This window comes from Acanthopagrus latus, chromosome 1, assembly GCF_904848185.1.
Source record: "Acanthopagrus latus isolate v.2019 chromosome 1, fAcaLat1.1, whole genome shotgun sequence".
Lineage (NCBI taxonomy): Eukaryota > Metazoa > Chordata > Actinopteri > Spariformes > Sparidae > Acanthopagrus > Acanthopagrus latus.
The window spans coordinates 31,745,848-31,769,951 of NC_051039.1; the positions used below are offsets into that span (position 1 = coordinate 31,745,848).

At 39.5% G+C, this 24,104-nt stretch overlaps 2 protein-coding genes across 3 annotated transcripts; both read right to left on the minus strand.

Annotated features, from left to right (window-relative positions):
* Positions 1-1,280: 1,280 nt before the first annotated feature.
* On the minus strand, positions 1,281-10,874 carry LOC119019531 (UPF0687 protein C20orf27 homolog). Of its 2 annotated transcripts, none has more exons than XM_037098273.1 (6): positions 10,747-10,874; positions 8,583-8,648; positions 6,655-6,791; positions 4,947-5,100; positions 4,500-4,622; positions 1,281-3,905 (listed from the first exon to the last, which is right to left on the minus strand). In XM_037098273.1, the coding sequence occupies exons 2-6, from the start codon at positions 8,599-8,601 to the stop codon at positions 3,805-3,807; spliced, it is 534 nt and encodes a 177-aa protein (XP_036954168.1). In that variant the 5' UTR covers positions 8,602-8,648; positions 10,747-10,874; the 3' UTR covers positions 1,281-3,804. The 2 variants fall into 2 exon arrangements, with proteins under 2 accessions (XP_036954168.1, XP_036954241.1); XM_037098346.1 differs by lacking the exon at positions 10,747-10,874 and adding an exon at positions 8,768-9,048.
* Positions 10,875-19,112: 8,238 nt separating this feature from the next.
* Positions 19,113-22,985, minus strand: LOC119027352 (GTPase IMAP family member 9-like). Its single transcript, XM_037112489.1, has 2 exons — positions 22,875-22,985; positions 19,113-20,313 (listed from the first exon to the last, which is right to left on the minus strand). The coding sequence occupies exons 1-2, from the start codon at positions 22,891-22,893 to the stop codon at positions 19,301-19,303; spliced, it is 1,032 nt and encodes a 343-aa protein (XP_036968384.1). The 5' UTR covers positions 22,894-22,985; the 3' UTR covers positions 19,113-19,300.
* Positions 22,986-24,104: the final 1,119 nt, after the last annotated feature.

The window sequence follows — 24,104 nt, forward strand, 5'->3', positions numbered from 1 at the left end:
GGCAAAATCTCGGTCCAGCTCGCGCCACTGCAGGTGTAAAACCTGCTTGTTTCTTAAGGTGTGTTGTGGGCTTGAGCACTGCAGTGATTGGCGCTGGTGCGCACGTGACGGTGGCTATGGTTGACAGTGCTAGTGAAAATCTCAGGTCAGTCTGATCCTGATCTGCAGAGATATTTGAGACACACATACATAGACACACAGACAGACAGACACACAGAGATTCATTGATTTTATAGAGAGATATTTATCTGTGAGGTTTGTAAGCCCTTTCTTGCATATGAGCAGGTTTTCATTATTCAAATTGCTGGTTGTTGTACAGATTTTCATATTTGGTTGCAAAAATTAAACAATTTTTCAGTGTCACACTGGTTTTTAGTTTCTGTTACTGGTGTGGCAGTCCTGCTGGAACAAGTTCTTACGTTAGCGAATGTCAGCTAACATAGCTCACATCAGGGTCTCTGTGAAAAAAAACAGACTTAAAGAGCAGCACTAAATTTAAAGCAGTATTTTATTTTAATTTTTTTTTTTTTACACATAAATCCGGTCCAAACATTCACAGGGAGGATCAGAGATGCATGAAACACATGTAGTATGAATTCAAATAAACAGGGAAGTGCATTGCCTTGTACAGCATATATGGGAGATAAAACAAATTATACAACAAGTAGTTCCGACCAAGCAATCTGATTGGTCAACAAGAAATTTAGACCGTGCTCAAATCAGCATGACAGTGACAGCACACCTGACTCATTACTCAAAATATTACTCCGCCAAGTCTGTGGCGACATTGTATTTATCTCCATGGTAACACTGTAACTGTCAGAGCTGGAAACGCCGAAAAATAAGCTTCAAAATGGATCGGTTTGTTGTTCATTTTGATTTATTTGTTTCAGCGTCTGTCCGAGGAGGACAGCAACAGGACCAGGGGCCGTATTCACAAAGACATTTATCTTAACGTTAGGAGTACTCCGCCTAAATCGGACTAATAGTTTTTATGTAGGAGTTGTTTTTAAGTAATTCACAAAGCCGCTGAGACCTACTTTTAGTCATAAAAACAGTGAACTCCTAAACTAGAAAGAATAGACATAGAATAGACATAATAGATGAGGAATTTCAAAATAAAAACCCACTTGATAGTCAAATATTTTCAATATTTCCCTCAAATTCGGATCCACATTAAGAGGAAACTGACGGTTTCCACAGACTCATTTGACTTCAGACTGATAGAACACAACTTCAGAGACTCACTCAGATAATTCCAGGAGGATCTGATTTGGATTTTCCAAATTAAAGCCCTCTAAAATGTGACTTTTGATATTTTCCTTTGAGTTCAGATTTACTTAAAAAGAAAACTGCCTGTTTCCACAGACTCATTTCACATCAGACTGATAGAACTCACCCTCGGAGTTGCACTGAGATAGTTTCAGCAAGTTCTGCTGTGATATTTCTGATATTATGGTAATATGAATTCAGTAAATAATCAATGAATTAATTCCTGAAATGCTCAATTAAGTAATTAACTAATCGTTTAAATAATTCATCAATCAATTAACAGACTGGCTGATTGATTGTATTTGTGTGAAATTGCAGACTGCCTTCATAAGTGTCTGCTTTTATTTTGAATTCTGTTCTGGCACTGCATTACCGTAATATCGACTATATACAGGCACTGCAAATTAACTGGTGGCTAGGTTGACTGGGGATTTCGAAGTGGAGGGTGGCTTGACTGCAGTGGATAACGTCAGTAAATTCGAGTTAAAACATCCGATCTCATAATATGAAAAAACAGGCCTTTTTTGTTTCTGATTTGTAGTTATTTTTTTTTTGTTATATGAAATAGAAAATGAAAATTGAATCATTTTTTTTAAATTTTCACTCATCCCCTTTTGACCATGAAAAAGAAAAACGCCTTGTTTTTCAATTTTGATTTTTGTATTTTAAAACGAAAATCACAAATAATACGCTGACCAGAGATAAGTTCGTCACACAACACCACATCAGAAGAACCCGACTATCACTTCAATGTAAACAACAAAGGGTTTGCATGGAGCTGATAATCTACCAAGAATACCCTGATTATCTTAGTTCAAGTCAGACAATTTACCAAAACCTTGTTAATCCTAAAATAAGGAGCTGTAACAAGTGTGGCTGTAGCTTCCTTTTACTGAAGTCACCAGTCAGTCATTTGGTTATACTTCATCAGATACTGTATCAATTATGCAAATAGAAAACAAAAACATCCCAATCTCTTTTTCTGTTTCAGCATAACCAGAACATTTACAGCAATTCATTCTGGAAATGATGTATCATTTGCCAATGTAAAGTGTCATAATACACATGGGGAATGTTTAAGGCAGATTTATATTTTTTCCAAAACAGACAATGACACATACTCCTTTGTTATAATAGGTTTTGCAGAGAAGTGATTCATAATAACATAGATAATAGTAATAATAATAGTAATTATTACCATTATGACAATTGATAATAACAACGTTTGTTGTCCAATCAAAGATGGGTTTTTTTTCAGTTCAGATTGTGTTCTGAAACAAACAAACAAACAAACAAACAGTAAAAAAAAAAAAAAAAAAAAAGCAGAATTCCAGTATCTTTAATCCCGGGCCCTATATTTACAGGATTTTGGTGTGTAAAATGAGTCATTCTTCCCAAAAGTATGACATTAGTCCAGTAGATTGTCTCAGCTGGCAGAGATGAACATAATCCTTTGAATGTTTTTGGGACTGATTCCAAAACTTTTGGTCAGTATGAATGATTTAGACACCAGAACATGTGAATATAGGGCCCAAGTTTAAAAATACCAGAATTTTGCACTAAGGATGTGCTGCACAATACATTTTGTTTTTGAGGGTGCCAACATATTGAAACATATTCTAATAGTATCCTGCTATGTGATATTTTGCATCGCAATGCAGTTTTTAATTGCTGGATGCAGTTAAAATACAACAGTGTGGTTGTATGGGAAATCCTCATGATGTCATCCTTTTATATTTATGGCTACAGGAAATCCAGGAATAATCTATCTCCTACAGTGAAGTGTGCTGCTTCCAAAAGCTGGTGAGCAGTTAATTGGCTCTTATTACCAACAGTGTCAATGCTGCCAAAGTAAAACTACAAGGGCAGCAGTAAATGTGTGTAATCCTGCACAAATCCTAATCAGTTTATCCAATTAAATACTAAGATTTTACTTATTCTATATTTCAAATTACTGCCCACATGCAGTCAATTTAAGAGAGGAGCTAAAACATGTGAGCAACCCCAGCTGGTTCTGTTTTTGATGCCTTTCAAGTTATCAGGGGAATGACTTGTTTTGACCAGAAACCCTCATTAAAGTATCATTACATTGTGTGTGTGTGTGTGTGTGTGTGTGTGTGTGTGTGTGTGTGTGTGTGTGTGTGTGTGTGTGTGTGTGTGTGTGTGTGTGTGTGTTTTAAGTGCTGGTTTACTATACTCAATCAACGAAGGCTTTGTGGCTATCTGAATTTAGCAGCAGTTGCCATTAGCAACTGCAAACTAGTGGTTTTGAAGCTGTCTTGTTAATGAGACTCACTGTCAAGCAGCTATTTTTTCATGGCTCTTGATATTTGACTCTTGTGGAAAAGCATCCACTGTTTTCACCTGTAACTTTCCAACTTACATTTCTGAGAATATAACATCTCCAGCAAACCATAGTATCACCAATACCAATCAAATGAAGCAGTTTTGGATGAGGGAAATACAATCTGGTGTTTTCATACTACCACTCTGACCAAGTCAATGAACAGCACTGTTGTGCAGATCTTTCTATCATATCCTCTTACGGTCGCTGCTGTGCTTTGTGTGGGCATCTTTCTGAGCACCCAGGCATCTCACCCCCTCAAGCAGCATGGGCGTCCCGTGATGTGGGTCTGGGCAGATGGAGAGAGGGGGACGAGTGTAAGGGGGATAGAGACAGACAGACAGGCAGATAAGTGTTCATATAATCAGTTTGCTGTTCACTCCTGGCATTACACTTGTCAGTTGTCAGGCTCAGGCCTTGTTCACACAGAACCATCCATTACGATGTGAATTTTGTGACCAAATGTGAGTCTGAGTTATCGTTCATCTGTATTGACAAATTAGAAAATAACAATAACAATAAAATAGCAACCATGATGTGCCCTGCGACTGACCCGTTCTCTCATGCCACTCATCAGCTGGTCTTACCTTCACTGAACAAGGATTTTAATTAAGCATTCCAGTCTTACAGTGATTTTCAGCATTGACAGAAGTAAAAAGTGTTTTGTGTGATCTCATCACATGATTGTCTCTAGTTGATTTTTCTGAGATCTCATTAGAACTGTTTTACTCTGAATTGTGGCTGGTGGTGAAACAGCTTCACAAAGATCTCAGAAAATAAAAATCACAAACATATCTTTGGATAAAACAGTATTGTGAGGTTAGTGTGGCAGTGGCATTCTGTGTGTGTGTGTGTGTGTGTGTGTGTGTGTGTTAGCACATACCAATGACCCTGGCCTGGAGTCTGATCTTGAGACTACTGTCCTTCCTACCTCTGGTTATCAGAGTGATCGCCTCCTGTAGCACCCCCTCCTGGTGAGTCCTGTACTCACACATTACTTTCACTCCTTAAGAGGGGGAGGGACAGGGTTGCATTAAGGAGTCTTATCAAGTCAGTCACGTTGTTTTGATGTTGAGGCAGAGGAGCAAGGGAAGCACACTATAATACACACAATGTCTACAATTCAAAGGGTGCAAGTGTGTATAGGTCCAAGTCCATATTGCTTGTTAAATGCAAGATATTAGTCCATTCTCAGAGCAAGTGCATTTGCTTTTTACACAATGTGGGACATGAAAATGACAACTGTGTCAGTCTGTTTCAATAATGAAGTAAGGGACTAATAGTTCTAGTTATGGAAATGCACTTGTTTGTTTGCACTGTTTGAACTTGCCTTCCATTGTGGAGTTAATACGATGGACCCGGAGGCTGGAGGACCTCCTGGTTGGAGAAGAGGAAGGAAGACAGGAGAGTTCTTTGCCCACTGTGGGGACATCAGGGACAGTGAAGACAATTTCATAGCAGTGGTGACTCTTCAGGAAACCAGCCTGAAGAGAGGAATCATAGAATAGAGACAAAAAGTAACGGATAGTCAGGAAAACAATGAGGTGTTGCTGTTGTTACATTTTCATGGTTGTCTAGTGAATAATAATAATAATAATAATAATAATAATAATAATAACCTTAATTATAAGTAACTTTACAACTTTATTAAATAATTAAAATAAAATAATGTATATTATATATACGATTCTCAAACTGGCTTCTTCTTCTTTTAGCATTTAAATATTTTTTTATGCCAATACTTTAGTACTTTTATCCAAATGATTTTTAATGCTTGTTACAGAGTATTTCAACACTGTCATGTTGCTATTTCTATTTTGGTAAAATATCTTAGGGCTCCTTCCATCAGTGCTGATACCAATGCAGAGAAGTGACACAGTGGCTAAAGGTGAAGGGCTAGGTCTATTTAATCTGTGTTTCCTGCAGATGCCTGGTTAGGCCAGCTATCCTGATGGTGTTGACTCTGTCTCCAGGGTAACCAAGGCCAATAGATATGATGCACTCGCCTTCAGACTCTTACAGAATGTCTCCTGGTAGATTGTATTAAATGTGACCTGAAGATCACACAATGATTTAGGATGAAGATGAGGTAGGTAAACATAGTTTCTTGTCTAGATTCAAATAACAAATAGAATCATTTTGTATGTATAGATGAGGTAATATGAGTGATCATATTGGACACTTCGTATGTCTCATGTGTCTGGCAAGGGTTAAATACTTCCAGTTCAGGAAGTGGCCTGGCACTACACAGCATTCTCACTTGTGAAGCTCATGCCCATTCTCTGCAATCAAGCTTCAATCAATGTTTCAGTGTTCGACACAGTGTCCTGAACATTTTTCAGTAATGAGATGACAAGTTCACACATATTACAAAATACTTTTGATGAGCTTTCCTTCATTCATTTTCTGTTTTCACATTGTGAATGAGAATAGTGCTGAGCAAAACTCTTTATACAAAAGCTAAAAAAAAAAAATGAGGGGGGAGAGCACTGACAACTTTGTCACCCTACAAACTGAAATTTGAAACTCATTCTAACTCGAGGAACTACAGACCACTGTGACCCATTTCACATGTCAATCCAGTCATTGTTATTAATACATAAATAACAATGAGTATGGATAGATAGATAGATAGATAGATAGATAGATAGATAGATAGATAGATAGATAGATAGATAGATAGATAGATAGATAGATAGATAGATAGATAGATAGATAGATAGATAGATAGATAGATAGATAGATAGATAGATAGATAGAATAGCAGCTTTTAATGTTTCAATATTGGCTGAGCTGTTTGTCCACCACTGTGGTCAACACCAGTACATTTACCATCTACAGGTCGGGGTGCCGTGAGATTTTCTGTGAATATTTACCATTCTTGCTGATCCCTGATCATTTCTTGTGATCCCTCTGGCCTGTCATTGGGTGAATAGTTGGTACAAACGTGTCTAATTAATTCATCCACAAGTGAGGACATACACTTGACATGCCATGAAATGGCCCCTTGGGTTCTTTATCCATCCACAAGCACACACCTTGACCAAGTAGCTGCCATCTTTTTCTAGGATAGCTTTGAGAGTAGAGCTGTTTGAATCATCGTCTCTCCGTGTTGGGGAGCCAGGGGGCTCATCATCGTCAGGGAAACGCACCCCACCTGCCTTGGAGGTGGAGCCTGGTAACAGACAAACACAGGTTTTAAATCATCAAGCAATCAAGGCAGTAACAATCATGGAAATAAAGTGAATTATGATGGTTAAATGTAAAAATGTGTGTGTATGACCAAAGCTGCAACAAAGCAAAATCAGAACAGAATGTGTGTTTTAATACAAGCTATGCAAAAGAGAGTCGGTAATTAGTAAAGTAGTCTGACCCTTTCCCTGCTGGAAAAACCAGCATAGACCAGCACCAAAAGAATAAAAAAAATTTTAAAAAGTATTCCAAAAGAATAGACCAGCACCAGCACACAACATATGATGGTCTTGCTGGTCACCAGCATATGTTTTGTTTTGGTGCTTGTCTATTCTGGCTTTTCCAGCAGGGCCAACACACTCAGGAGTGGTTAACAATCACAACTGATCCTGTGTGAAAACTTGTGCAGACATGCATGGCTGGAGGTGAACACACTAATAAACAATCACACTTTCTGATTTGTAATCACGTTAAGTGAAGTCTTTAAAGGCACTGTTACCTTGAGTAAACTGGTGGATTCTCTGGTCCTGCTGTTTCTGTGACACAGTTAGGTCCTATTCTGTTGTGGGATTTTGTTTTGTTGTGACCTTGCGTGGTGCTTTGCTCTCCTTAAAAGGACTCCAGCTCCCCCTAATAGCGTATATCTGTTGTGCAGTTTTTGATAACCGATAATTAGTTAACTGTGATTTTGCCAGAACAGACGCAGAAGCAGGGCATCTTGCCCAAAAAGTCCATGTGGCAAGAATGAACAGTTTAATGGGAGTACTGTCCTTTATTTTTCTTATGCTTAAACATTGTTAGACAAATATGGAATGACGTAAGTACACAACTACATATAGATACATATACAGTCCTTAGTTGTGTTTTTAAGAGTTTCATGTAGAAATATATTATACATTATATTATATTATCTTGAATTTATTCCCGAAGCAAGAAAAACTGAAGATCCAAACAAAGATTGGAAAGATCCGATGTGAGTCAGCAGAAAACTCTTGACAAACTGGCACTATGTCTTTTGCACAATACAACTGTAACATGTCTAATGCAACAAACATCTAAAATGGTTGCAACGGAGTGAGACATGTAATGTGGTGATGAAGGCAGATGAGTTGGAAATTAAAAACAGATTCCATGGTTTTGTTAGGAGACATGCATCTCTGAATTTTCACTGGTATCTGCTGAATTTCTAAACGTGAGCTGAGAATGTTTTGTAAGACAGCAGTAATATTGGGAGGGTTACAGTTACTAAGAGTTTTTGAGTTTTTACAGCAGGTGTTGCCCAGTGGTGAAAGTCCAATATAGAGGGAGTGCTACCTCATCAAATGCACAGTGCTCTGAGGCCAAAGTACAATGCGCCTGCTGACAAATTTGTGGTGTTATTCGTCAACACAAAGCCTCAAGTAATGACAAAGTTAAAACACAAATAATATCTGGGTCGTAAAACTAATTCATATCTCAAACAAATGATCACCGTCAGTATGTCTAAACTACAACAGAAGGGAGCTGTCAGAAAAAGTGTGAATATATTATGTGTTGATCTGCACTGTACTACTCTGGGTTTTGTCACTGACCCATTTTGGAAGCATTTTTCGTTTAGCACAGACTCCTGGACGTACACTGCCCCCTGGTGATGACACCTAGATATTACTGTATGAAGGCCAAACTAGAGCCTGTCAGCAGTAGCACACACATGCACACACACACACACACACACACACACACACACACACACACACACACACACACACACACACACATCAACTGCCAAACATACCTTTTCTTCCTGTTGCCATGGCAATGTGGTTAGGACCAAGTGAGTCTTGATGTCATCACTGTCCTCCTGAGGACAGACAATGACACAGAGGAAAACAGTCAGCACTGTGTTACATGTTCAGACTTGTTAGGTCTGACGATGTGTGCCTTGTTTTGCATAAATTGTTAAATAAAAACAGTCCTCACGTTTGAGACATTTCTTCTGTCCTGGGCTTTATAGGACATGAGGGTACAGAGCACACTGACAGTTTGAAACTGTACAGATCTCATGTTGTAGTGGCGCTCCGTTAGCTCTACTTTCTTTACTGCACCACTTCTAGAGTCAGTCGAAAAAACACTCTTTTTCCACGCGAGCAAGACATGACAACTTCCTGTGTCTTTTAAAATGTTTATAAAAAAGAAAAAACAACAAAGCAAATTACAAAGTCTGACGCACAGTCAAAAGCCTGTGTTGCTTCCAATATGCTCTGACTCTAAGAAGGAAACTTAAAGGTACATACAGTCAGTTACCATAGTTACCACTATATAGTGACATCACATCATAGAATTTAGAGCATAGAAACGTTTTTAACCTTTTACACATTAATACTTGTGTATTTTAAACTAACTACTACTCTAACTCCTCTAAGCCTTGCATTAATTATTATGAAACTGTCATCATTCGATTTTAACTGTTTTTTTTTAACTTAAATTACTATTGCTTAACTGGCCCTTATTGGCCCTTACACATTACACCTTTCTCTGTCCTACACTTGGCTGTCTAGGCTATTATATCCATAAAGCAAAAGACACAGAGGATCAGCTTTGCTAGAGAGGCCAGTTAGTAAATAGAATGTTGTCAATCTCCAGACAGACAGGATAAATCTTACTAAGGAAAGTAAAAAAGCAGCACTTGCCCGTCCATCACAAACACTCCCGATGAAAACACACAATTAACTAGAGCCGATAAATACTCAATTGCCGAAGACAGTACCTGCTACCACACTACTGTTGTTTGGTCTTGTAACTCTGCTTTGTGGGTTGACGTGTGGGAGTGTGGGACATATCCACATGTGTGTGTGTGTTATATACACACATATATAACCTTGGTTTGAAAATCCTATAGGGTTTTTCTGTTGCTGTTACTGAATGACGTTTTAGCAGGTGTCATTAGTAAATTGTGGTAAAGACTTAAAATAGAAAATATTAAACACTGTAATGTGCAGGAAAAAAAAGTTGCGTTCTAACACTTGAAAACCCCTTTTTGTCTCATACTGTGAGCATTTCACTCTTTCACCCTTCAGTGTATCCGCCCCGTGGCTAATGTCACATGGGAAGTGACTACACTGTAATAAGACAGACAAACTTCCTCTCATTTTGTAAATACCACGTGGGATGAAATGCCTTTGAGAGTCTGCATCTACACAGCTTGTCCTGGCTGAAAGCTGCAATCACACGTGTGCGACTAAATGAGTTGGCATCTACAAGGCATGTCTAACAGCTATGAGACTGGTGTGTCAGTGCAAACTGAATCACTGACGGGCAATGACCCTCTGCTTTTATTCGGCATAACAAGTCTCTTCATGATCAGATATTCAGGACTGTTTGTTTATGAATGCAGTTTTGCGAGATACCTGACAGAATCTCCAACAGGGACCCTGTCAGAAATACTCACATGCAAGATTTATACCGTATAGATGTCTGCGCTCTGTCAATACAGAGAAGAAAACAAAGACATGTTCCCCTGTTAACTGTGTTTTTTAAGACAATGATGACTACAACAGTTTAGATTGACTTCGGTTAAAGTAGGGGCCCGCAAACAGTTTATTCTTTTGAGTTAGGTGGGGATGACGCCTCAATTGTGATGTGAGCTGAGCGAGAGGCAACACCCCTGCCGTCCATGGATCAGCAGGCTGCCTGTCTCTCCACCGTGCGAACAGAGCCGGACCGACCACATTCACCTGTCTGCTGCACACATTACCTTCTGCCACGGCACTGAAGCCAGGAACTGTCACACCGGACAAACACAGACACACAGACGCCCATCTGTCCTGCCTCCCACATCTGTCCAGCCTCCCACATCTGTCCAGCCTCCCACATCTGTCCAGCCTCGCACAGCAGCCCTCCTGCCATGCATTATCCACCGGAGCCCATCAGCCGGTGAATCAGTCGCGCAGGCTACGTACCGCTCGTGTCGATGTGCTGGACGCTGTCAGGGTCTTTCTGCAGCGGACACCGGTGGCGACATGTCGTCCTTCACTCCTGCGCAGAAACACTTACATCCTTGGGAGGAGCTGCCAGGACGCTGTGACGCTGCACACACACACACACACACACACACACACACACACACACACACACACACACACACACACACGCCGTGGCTCCAACCAGCAGCTGTGTGTACTGTAACAAGTTAACTGTATGATGCATTAACAGGTTAACATGAGCACAGTCAGTAGTAGTGAACCCCCTAAAGCTATTGGAAATCAAAAGTTGATAGTTCGACAATCAAAAGTATTTTGTCCTTCCACCCTGTCCTCCCTACCTCATCTGTTAAAGGGGAATTCTGGGATTTTTAAGATAAAACAATGACTTGTCTTAATGGAACCATGATCTGTGAGAGGTGATTAAAGCTGTAGTGTGAAACTATTTTTTGGTTGTATTTGCTGAAATTGTCATTATGATCTGACAGTAGAATAAGATACAGGTCAGCTGTGTAAAAATCCACTGTCTGTGTCTCCACCCAGTGGCCCCAATTTGATTTGCAAGAATCCACCACTCCCGGTTCAGTACAACCAATCAGAGCTAAGGAGAGTGTCTGAGAAGTGTCAGTCAATCTCATGCATATGCTGCTATCAGCCCTCCTCCCTCACACAGCAGTGCCCCTAAAGGAGTTACTTTTCAAGTCCACTAATTAACTGTCGTACACTTTGCTTTAAATGTGGCAAGTAGAGGTGCATGTTACTCAGGAAATGTAGAGTATGATTAAGTGCCAACAATCATCCACAATGTGTGTCATTTAATCTATTTTTCTCATGTTTTTATCTATTTTATCTTTTTATCCTTCATAAAGAACAAACTTGTCTGGCCATAAAAGGACCTGGCAGCAAGTAAAAATTAAATACAAGAACGTTTTGCAGGCTGGTCAGTGACTTTTAAGTGAACAGTGAACAAATGAGGTGAATAGATGTCTGCTGACATGTTGAGTGTCTGTATGATTGTAGCAGTTTTTAAAAAAGCCCATAGAACTGGCACAGGGGGCGGCCCACCAAGCCAGGATATGACCCCAGCAGTGGAGCTGGCACTCCATTTAAATGAAGGGAGGCCAGTGACGGCACGGATCCAAGGAAGGACAGTAACAGACTCTGTCCCAGCCACAGAAACTGTTCGCTTCATACAAGGTACATAATGCAGTGCTACTGCACATGGAACACAATCAAATAAATATATTATACTGTCTGACTTTGGATTTCCTTGCAGTGGCTGGGAACATGCTTACACTTTTGAAGCCACGGGAAGATGATATCTTAATATAGTTCTTTCAATACATGTATGTATATGGCCTGTTTATTTAGTCCATAAAGGATATGAAGTCAGTGATGTGGTGCTAATAGAAAATATATGTGTAACAGGACCCAGATGCTCCACAGTCTCTAGGCAGCCTGGTAACATTGAGTATTAGCTAAAGTAAATCTACATTATGCACAAATCCTGCTGTGCTAATTGACATTTCTTGTACAGACTTCACAAACTGTCAGGACTATATGCAAAGCACCTGGAGAAACAGATAGAGCTGGCAGACGTTAAATTCAAACTCAAGCAGAGAAAAATCCAAGAAATGGAGCAGGATCTTGAGATTAAATGCCGGACACTCAGGAAACTGGACTTGGAAATCCAGAAACTAGAAAGAGAGGTGAGTATTTCAGTGCACACCGACACACTAACTGCAATAAAGTGTTTTAATTGTTGTTGCTTTTTCTCTCTATTCCAGGATCCAAGCAACCAAGACAAATGAGGACTGCCAAATGAAAAAAAAAAATACAATAAATTCAACTAGAAAGCATTGTGGTGTCCTCCCTTTTTTATGAATGTGAAGTAGAATTTAAAAGATAACCACCAATGCTAACAAAATACACACACACAGCAAAAAGGAACATTTAAGATCTTTTTCTAACTAAAGATAGGCTAAATCCAAAAATTAAGTGAAAAAACTTGCAATATATTGCTCCCTGACGAGTCTGCGATTAGTGTTGTCTGGGAAGACGGGAGCATTTTCCCAGACAACATCAACAGCCACTCGGGGGGGGGGGGGGCTCTCCTTTCTTAGGCCTGCAATGTTATGCAGTACTGGGCATGCAGCAATGACATCACAGGCCCTATATTACCCACACTACCACTTCAGTCAATATAAAAAGACTGTTGCAATTACAAACAGCCAACAAATTTAAATGAAATGAGAAATGACGATGTATATGTAATATTTTAATGCAGGATCATTACAGTTTTTTTCAATTGCTTAAGCACGATTTTGAATATAGGGCCCGGTTTTTCAAAACACGACACACAATTAGCACAACCATACACACAATTAGTAGAACACCTCACATCCTTTGCAAAATGAAACACTATTATAAAAACTATACAATACTTTATAAAAATGATATTTTGTTACCACATGAAAACACACACGTTTCATATGACTAAATTCTGTCTGAACCAGTTACACACTGCTGCACTTAACCTAAAACACTTTTAGCAATTCTACTCCTCAGTTATTTGAGTAATGTAAGTGAAGTACACAGAGAAAGTGCAAATATACAATACTAAAAATTATCAAATACAACACAAGACCAATGCTGAAGAGTGATTTATTTATCTAAATCAGTCAAAATTTCAACAAAAGATGTCCATGCTACAACAGTACTGTGCATAACATCAAAAAAAAAAAATACACACCCAATCAAAAGAAAATTAAAAAAAGTACTATAAAAAATATTGGGGGGGGGGGGGACTGACAAAAAAAGAAAAGAAAATCCAGCAGGGAAAATATTAGGGATTATCTCTTCGCCGAGCTGGATCAGGCCAGAGAATTTCGTTGTCATCATAAGCGACATCTTCATTAGCAAGACGACGAGGGAAGAACCGCCGTGAATTTCTCTGAGAGTTATTGCATTATTGGCCAGAACCATGTTTGTGATTGCTCTTTCTTGTTCTTGTGTGAAAATAGGCCCCCTCCCTCCTTGTCGCTCTCGAACCTGAATCCTATGTGGAAAGAAATACATAGGATCTCACAGGAACCAGTATGAACAATATGAAGATTTGTTTTTACCTGTTTTCTTGTCGAAATGTCCTGATCACAGATGCCACTGTATCTCTGCTAAGATTTGGCTGAACTCTCAGTCCAGCCTCCCTCAGCGTCAGTCTGTGGTTCACCACATGGTCAACTAATGTTGCCCGAACTTCATTTGATAAATTTGGTCCTCTCCTTCTCAGGGCATGTATTCCTGCTTCTGGTCTTCCTCTGCCTCGTCCTCGTCCTCTTCTCTACCTCCACCTTGACCTCTGGCATGGCCTCTGCCTTCACCTCCTTCTCCTTCTCTTTGAATTCCTCCTCTCATTCTTACTCTTCCTCATCTTACTCGTTCCATTGTGGTAGAAGACAGGTGAACTCGCCTTTTTGTAGTGCTTGAACCTGATTTGTGTGTCTACAATTAAGCAATCATGTGTTGGTGCACCTGAGTGTTGTGTTTAACCAATTAGATAATGAGTGTGGTCACTTGAAAGTCAGTGCTTTGGAATTTGCAAGGAAGTGTCATCATGATATGCATCTGTGTCTAATGTATACAAGTGTGTTTAGTGTTTTGCAAATTACTGTGTGCAGTCATTTGCAAAAAGTGTGAAGCCGACATTGTGCTTATAGTTGTGCTAATCTGGTCCGGAGTTTTGCTCCTTGAGTGTAAGGTTTTTATAGTTGTGTACGACTTTTGATTTTAGCGTTTATGCAATCCAAAAAAACTGTAAAATGATGCAACATACTTAGAAAGACCATGGACATGCTGTAAAACACTTAATTCCTGACTGGACTGATGGTGGAAATACAGGTGAATCTCTAGGACTAATCTTAGCCTGGCTGTTAGCCTGGACTGGAACAGGCTAGCTGCAGAGAATAGATCACCATAGTAACTTGGACAGGTTAAGTTCAACCTGCTTTCATGCAGCCGACTTGATGCTGAATTCAGCCAGGATAACCAACATATCCCGGCTTAATTCCTTATCTTGGTTTTGTGCAGTACCCCTCTGGTCTTGTGTTGTTGTTGTTGTTGTTATTTTGAATGTGCCATCTTGGTTATCTGGCACCTCTGTTACCGTGATTACAAGCCTGCTTGTGCACAGCAGGCTCCTCTGTGGGAGGGGCTTAGAAGGCAGGGCTGCAACACAGCAGAGAGGAAGAGGGAGGGGCCTGGAGCTGTATCATTCAAATATTCTGGCTAAGTCCACTTGTTTCTCAAAACTCCAGACTGCAGCTTTAACACTGAGCTTGTAAGAAGGTGCAGAATACCAGTACGCCTTTTCAGTACACACATCATTTTGATTGTGATGAATCATTTTAAAATGTTTGTCCTGCAGGTGCTTAATGGTTCTTCTGTTTATGTCTGTGTCAGAATTCTGACTATTGGATTTAGTGTCTAATAAGGTCATGTATTCCTGACAAATAAAAGTCGATTGTGTATTTCAACCCTTTTACACACCATGTGACAAAGCGCTGTTGAGCAATACCAGGATGAAGGCATAGTTATGGCACAGTGGTATATAGTGAAATTTTAGGGACTTTTTTCTCATCTGCAAAATTCTGACAAGAAAACTTCAACTGCCTGATTTGGTGCAGATGAGGGATTTGTAGGCTGGACACTGAGGCATAAAGTTGTAATCCAATTTTAGCCAGAGGGGGGCAGAAATGATTGGTTAATGATCTGGAGAGCCCCATTTCCAGTAACACATCTGCTTTAGCTGCCCACTAATCTTTACATTTTGGAGGACCCAGACAACCATCCAGAGTGGGCCTAGATATATGTTTTGTTGATAGTCTGTACCTTTTATCTCCAGAAACAAATTCTAAAATAATTGTGTAGCTTCTTAAATGATGCTGTGTAGCAGTGTGTCAATTCAGGATGAAGAGTAGGAACAATGCAGGGTTGAGAGAGAGGGGTGAGGCCACTCCAGGCCTCGTTCCAGGCAGTTTGTAAGAAAAAAGCTGCATTTTATTGATATTGTTGGGTTATCATTTCAAAATGTGAAATGAATAAGAGTGTTATCTACAACTACTCCAGTGTATGACTCCGGAGAGTTATAGTAGTTTAGTTTCCTATTTACTGATGCTGATTATGTAATTATGTAATTTAGCGTGAAAAACGTAACTTCGTCACTTTCCAGGATGTTTGGTGGGTCAGGATTTCAATCACTACACATTATAACAGCACCCATATGATTATAAACTGTTGTGGGTATAGACTGAAAGGGGGACGCCTGGGAAACACCAACGTCATCATCATGACATGTACCATTATGCCCCTTTAGGAGCTGCAGTGCCAGCTTTCTGTGTGAATTACACGGCGGTAATAGAGATGCTCCGGTCTGTGTGAATCACCATCAGTGGAGAAACGGCGAACCACCACTCGGGAGATAATGCAGAGACGATGTGTAAAAGGGGCTAATGTTTAATCAGTGTCCAAACTTTCCTCTGTCTACTGCAGTCTGAAAAACAGAACACATGGCCCGGGTCAATGAATAATAGAGACACACTGCACACTGAATATTAAAAGATGGCAGCTGGAAATACATCCATGGCTCCTCTTTCATTATCTCTATTATATGAAGCCGTATAAAAGACGTCAATATTCCAAATCAGTATATATTTGAAACTCTAAGCCCAGGGCTGGTCCTCCCATAATCCCCTGCCAGCTCCCTTCACACACTTTTCCCTGTTTCTTCTCTGTTACATCACCATCAAACTCAGCTTGTCAGAATGTCCTCGGAATTTGTCCTCAAAATCATCAAACGGTCACGTCAAAGACTGTGATAAAATACAAAGATGTGATCATGTCTGGGTGGCATTAATAAAATTAGATTAGATATTGTGACAATGTGGAACCTCACAGAACCCATTTTTTCATACTGATTTTCAGGGCACTCATCCAGTTTTATGCAGTTTTCATATTCTGGATAGTTAACTCATATATTTTAATGTAATCCGACAAGATAAAAGCCACACATGTTAACCATTTACTTGTCAATCGCATTTGCTTAAATGAGCAGGTAAGAGCCCATTTCTATATAATACAGACATGCCATTTTTGAAACATAAATATTTCCTTTGAGTGATAAAACTAAATGTTCGCTTAATGCATTCTCCACATACCTGTCCACATAACAGCCCTGTTTATCACAGTCACCTATAAATAATGCTAATGTGAGTTTGAGACCCGTGGATTAAAGGCCGTCAGAGATGTATTTTGAGGGATTTACAAACAGCTGTACTGTATGTATGGATGTATGGATGGATGGATTTACAAGTTTATTAGGTCAGTTTCTTTAACCAAGGCCCTGTTTTAAATCTAAACTTGGTGCCCAGGTACTGTGCAATGGCTGCTTATTGCTCCTCAGGGTGGGACATATGCAGAGAACCAGCACTATGATTTGTGACAGTGCTTAGACCAGAGTATTGGTGTGATGTGTTCAGTTTTCTGTGTCTGAGATAGAACTCAGAATAAGCTAAAGTTGCCTGAGAGATGCTTGTTGAAAATAGAAATGTTCCTGGACTTTAGACTGGACTGGCCTTTTATTGTGGTTTGCTTTTTGATGCGCCAATGCAAAGTTGTTTTGTGTTTTGTCCTAATGATTTTGCATTTTTTGTTGTTTTTATACACTGGTCATCAGCAAAACAGAATTTACATTGAGCAGTTTCAAGTTGGAATTAAAGAATCAAAGAACATCTCATGATAGGATACAATTTACAGCACACTACCCATGATAATGATAGTATCACAATATAAAGTCTGCAATAATCAACACATCTCAACACAACCATCCCAAGAGACGTCACAATATTTGTCCACTTGAAGAATACCAAATACTACACAGATGTTTTTTTACAGTTTTCTTTCCGATTGCTAAAACTCAATTTTGCAAACTAGTGTGGTTTTATTAAAATGCTTTACACAATTCACAAAACCACACACCCAAACTGCAAAATACCTCATATATCCTGCAAAGTGAAGCACTGCAACCAAAACTACATATAGCATTATCAAAATCAAACCGTTTCACCAGATGGCAAGCACTTCATTCATATTACAGATTCTTGTCTAATGAACTACACACTGTTGGGCATAATGAAAAGCACTCCTGTCTTTAGTATGCTTTGCTATAATACCAACATAGTTCAAACTGTAGAGAATTCTTCAGATTGTTCACATGCATAGAAATACTTGCAGATACACGCACATGCTGTTGAAACATTCATTTTTTTATTTTCTACCAAACAAGTCACTGCAACATATGCAAAGCCATTGACATTGGAGTGAACAAAAATATGCTCACAAAACTGTAAACTCAAAAATAAAATTGCAGAAAAGAAATGTGTTAATGGACAGAGAGTCCAGCCTCTCGCAGTGTCAGCCCATGGTTGATGACATGATCAACTAAGGTTGCTCTGTTTTCATTTGAAAGTTGTTGTCTTCTTTGGCCATGACCTCCTCTACCAGTTCTACCTCTCACTCTTCCTCCCCCTCTCATTCTCACCCTCCCTCCTCCTCTTCCTGTCACCTGTGGTCTTTTAGTGCTTACTTCCTGATTGAAGTAGTAACAATTACATTAACAATTGTTTGGCAGGTGACGCATATAGTGGCCAATGAGCTCATGTAGTGTTTTTTTAAATGGCAGCGTTTTGAAACAGCAAACATGTGACTTTATTTCAGATTGTTGTGTCTTATGCAGAGAACCGTGTTTAGTGCATTTAAAAAGTGCCATTTTTAATTGTAAAATGTGTGTAAAGCAGAAAATGTGTTTAAAGTTTTGGAGACTTGGGAAGAAGTTTTTCTCTCTGTGTGTCAGTTCAAATATCTGTGCTATGCATGTCATTTTAGTGTGTTAGTAACTGGAAAAAGCTTTAATTCACTGCATTGTGTGGTCAAATATGCAAATTTCGAAATGAACAGATATTTTATTAGTAAGGTCAATAACACAAATAGATTGATTGTTGTGGCGGCAACTATTCACGACAAATAAAAAATCATACAGTTCCTGGTGTAGCCAGTTTAATTTGCATATGAGAATTAGTCTGATACCAGGCTTTTCCTGGTAGAGAAACATCTCATATATTCTGCTTTTATAAGCAGCGAAGAAATAAGAAATATTATTTAATAATTTCATGTGTGCAGTTTAAGATTTAAGTGCACTTTTTTCCCCAAATTCTGTGGTCTGTGGCACCAAGTTTTAGATCACATTAAATTAGATTAGATTAGAAAGTACAGGACAAAGACTGAGACAAATATGCATTAGGATAAATTGTCATTTTAATATATGATATTTATTACAAAACTAGGTGAGTGGAAAGTGATTGTTCAGGTGGTGCTTGAGTTAAACAGTCTGATGGCTGTGGGGATGAATGATCTGCAGTAGCCCTCCTTCTTACACAGTGGGTTTGAACAGTGGCACACAAAGAAAGGTCAGAAAACCAAATCAGAGAATTGTACAGTCATCATCACTGTCAGCCTGTCGTGGTGTTTGCCTTCTCAATCTTTCTCTTTCCTCTTCTAGTTCTCTTTCACGCTGCTCCTCTAGACGTCTCCTCATATCTTCCATCATCATTTGTCTTTCCTCTTCCTCCCTCTTTCTTTCTGCTTCTCTGTCCTCACTCTCCCTTCTTCTTTCCAGCTCCCTCTCCCTCTCCCTCCTCATCCTTTCCCTCCTCATTTCCTCCTCTCTCAATCTCCCCTCTCTCTCTTTCTCAGCCTGGAGTTGCTCTGCATATTTCCTCAGCTGTTCTTGATGCTCTGTCTGAAGTTTCCTCTCCAGCTCCTCTTTTTCTCTCTGTATTTGTTCTTCTTTCTCTTTCAGGACGCGTTGTTTCTCCTCTTCGATTGCCCTCTCAGCCTCTTGGAACATCTCATTGGTGTAGTGGCTTCCTCCGTTCCTCTGGACTATATTTCTGATCTTTTGGAGCAGTTCACTGACCTGAGAGGGATCCTGTATCTTATTATTGAAGACATGGTACTGGCCATTACATCTGGACACAAGTCGCTGCAGGTCTGGGCTTTCATTCAAGAACGTCTCAATAGTGGTGTCATCCAGAAGGTCCCCACCAGTAAAGAGAACCATGCTGTATCTGTCTGCTGCCTGGCCAAAGATTTCTTGAATCCTTTGCACTGTTTCCTTTTCTTCATCAGTGTATCTGCCCAGCCTGATGACTACCAAGAATACATGGGGTCCAGGCACAGCATAAGTGATGCACTGGCATATATCTTTAGCAGTTTTGTCCATGCCAAATCTGGTGTCAAACAGGCCCGGGGTGTCGATCACAGCAACCTGCTGCCCATCCACTGTAGCTTTGCCCTTAGAGCAGTCCACAGTCATAGATGCTGCACTGAACTTGGATTCAAAGCACTGTCGTCCCAGGATGGTGTTTCCAGTGGCACTCTTCCCATTACCAGTCTTTCCCACCATCACCATCCTCAGCTCCACATTATTTCGTCCTGTATGGGAGAATAAATAACATTAGATAAGACTGGATTCTCTTAGTATTCAACAGCTGTGTGTATTACAGTCTGTGAGGAACTCTAGTCAACAATTTAGTTCCATAATTCAACATGGCGCTATAGTGAAATCTTTAACAAAACATCAACACAAGACAGAGGATGAGTCAGTAAGTGTAGAACTAATTTTGTCACAATGCATCACAGAATCAGGATAAAACATGGAGGCTTACTGAAATGCTCAAGGATAATGTCATTCTGATTAATAGGAGATGGGGTATGGGTGTTTATAATTAATCCTTAATGAGGAACATATATATATAACATAACCTGCAATGGACTCCAGCAGCAGAAACATTTAGTTCTTTACTCCAGAGCACCATCGCTGCTGTTTCCTCTGGAGAGTTTCCTCTGTACCATCCTGTTAACAACTACACATTTTATTTCTGCTGCCCTAAATTATTGCGACATCGACTTCATATCAAAGGCCCATCTTATTACTGCAAACACTTTCTACTGCTCCGAGACGTGCCAGCTAAGTACCTGATCTCACCTGATTTTAAGACCCTCGGTCTGAAACTAACAGCGACCCTTGTGCCGCGCTGTGTGCCACTTCAGCCGGCAAGACGATGTTCCCTGATGCTGGAGTTTGGCTGCAGGTTATGTTATTAATATGTTCCTCATTAAAGATGAAGTATTTCACCCAGCCACACCTCATCCCCTACTGATCAGAATGAAAGTTCTTATGACCTATCCTTTCTGAGAAGAGGACCACGGACCACATTAAGCACACAGTGACGCACCGCAGCTTTTGTCCTCCTCCAGTGAAACAGAGCATTTTGCTCATAAACAGTCAAACAGAGTTGTTTACACCAACTTTATTGATTATTAATCACTATCAAAGGCAAACTCCACATAGAAAGATAGGACTCAGTAGCTGTACTGGGTTGATTCCAGCAACTTTCTATCCATGGTGCCTCCAGCTGATCAATGAGAAGAGGGCAAAATCTTTGCACAAGGGTTACAAACGTTCCTTTGGTTTACAAATCCGCCCCCACAGATTTCCACATTCAGTTTTTCTGCTATAATAATGTAACTATCCCTGAGACATATGAATGCTAGTTTGAAGATATGGAATACAGTACAGATGTGATTTACAGAGGCTCTGACCAGGACTATGGCTCTGGTGGAGAAGATCATCAACATCAGCAGCAGCTGAAAACAGTGTGTGGAGCCAGAATATTTCCATCTATTACTCTGTAAACTGAGGATTCATTTGGACCAAATACGATTGTAGAAAGATAAATCAACACTGTTGTGGAGGCTTTGATTCAGTCTCTGTCCAGTTTGAATGGAATGTATATGAGAGAAACTTGAATTCGTACAAAATCTGGTTGTATTTTTCTGTTGAGAAAACGAAAATCTAGCTGGTTAGTCACAAAAATGATAAATAACTTGAGTTTCAAATAAGTCAGAGTAAGCTTGCTAGCTAGCTTCAGCTAATGTTTGTGTAGATATACAAAATCGTTGTGCCCATTTTTGTAGTGTCTGTGAGCATTTCTGCTCAACTTCATAAACTGGCCTCTCAGAAAAAGTGACACATCCTTGTGGTTCACTAACCACTAGTCCACTACAGCAACTGCTGTTAGAATTGGAACATCAACGTTAATTAATCTGAGCTTAGCAGACTAACTCAGATAAAAAATGGAAACATAAAACCAACAGTTGTACTACAGTTCAGTCACCAGCATAAAATGTTGACATTTAACCTTTCTGCAAATGACTGATATGTTTACCTTTGTGTCATATGTACCATACTGACATTTCCACAATATATGTCATAGCATAGCATGTTCACGTTATACATTTATGACCAGACTGTAATATCACAAGGTGATGGCGTTAAGCCAAGCAACAAGGCTGTCAAGCCAATGACGGTAGAGCAAGCGTGCACATCAACATTGGTAAGTGTGTGACCACCGGATATTTTCCAGGAGACAATCTGGACAATTTAGACCAAAATAGATATTTTAAGAAAAAACATGACATTTTCCAAACCTATATCAAATGTGTTCTGTTGCCTAACCCTAACCTGACTGGGCTCAGTGCGGTAACAGCATAAAATTTAAGGTTCAACATTATCATGAGTCTGCAGAAATGTACTGTGCCAACATTTATTCTAAAGATGAGGTTTACCTTGTGTGGCAGTAAGCATTAGGTTACATGTTGTTGGGTTCTTTCTTATCCATACTACTATATCCACTGACACTCTTCTAATGTTATCTTTACAACCTTCAAACTTTAACTTTAGCTTTCAAATAAAGGCTACCATATGCCTTCACTCCAGACTGACATAGTGGAAATAGTGCTGATTGAATGCCATAACAGAAATATGTTATGTTACTAGAAAATATTTTCAGCATTCACTATCATGCTGTGCCTGGCTTTATACAATTCATGAACAGTGTTAGCGGTGAGCTGAGAGGCTTTAGTGTTGCTGATACTATTTAAAACACATGAAAATGTAGCTAACTGCATGAGCACACAGTATCATGACTTACCGTAGTATTTGCTGGTCATGTTTGGATGACAGAGAGCAGATGCAGTTCACAGTTCAGAGCGTTTCTGCTGCTTGTCCTCTTCATCAGACATCTCCACTCAGCAGACCACACCTATAACTACTCAGACAGTGAAACTGAAACTAGACTGGTTCCGTTTAAGAGGGGTTTATTAGAGTCTAAATAGAAATGTGCTATGGGTAAATCAGAGTAAAACAAGGATTGCTATGAAATTGCTTTACCGTCATTTCAAAAGCACTGTACATCTTAAATGTCTACACAAATTCCAATAACAGAATGTATGACAGAAATGTATACATTGTTATGGAAGACACTATGGGGCATTAACATTTCAAGAAAGACAGAAAAAAAATATTTTTGAGGCAGAACTTGCCATAAAACTAGCCCACTGACATCTAAATGAGCTTTTTGTTTTGTTGTTGTTGTCTTTGTTGCTGAAACAAGTTTTTCCAATGGCATGAATACATTCATCAGTATTGGAGAAGAAAGCCTGAGTTTTGGATTCAGAGCTGCAGACTTTGAAACGATCACTGCCCCACTGCATCTTTTGACCATCCAAACCTGAGCAGCCAGAGTCGGAGTAAGAGTCATCTTATCCAGCTTGTTTTAGTCGTAAGACACTTTAATTTATCACAATTTAAAATGACTTCCTCCTCATTTCTTGGAAAGTGTCCTGTTAATAACTATATCATTTTGTGATTATTATAAGGAAAATAGCAATCCACTTCAAAGTACAGCTCCATTTAAATATACCCAAATATGAATGATTTTATTATTATAATGGACCACTTTATTTTTCATACATATGTTCAGCTGTGTACTGAACTCTTGTTCAGGCGACAGTTAATATTCAGGTCCCTCTGATCCCTCCACACTGCTGCTGCTGCTGCTGCTGCTGCTCACCCCTCCCTCCACCATTTCCAAGAAATGGCAGCAGTTCTTTATAACTGCTCCCTCCACAGGGTGAAAGTGAAACTACATATGTTGGAAATGTTCTGTGGTACTATAAATGGAACACACTGACCAAATTTACTGTTACATGCATTATTCACCTTATTGCATTATCTTACATATTATGAAACCTTTGAACATGTGTGAGGTATGATCTGACTGAGCTGAACTCATTTAAGTTATAATCTGACATGGGGTGAGCAGAGACCTCGGTTAATTAACGAGAACTGTGTGGGCCGAGAATAAATCATATATATATAT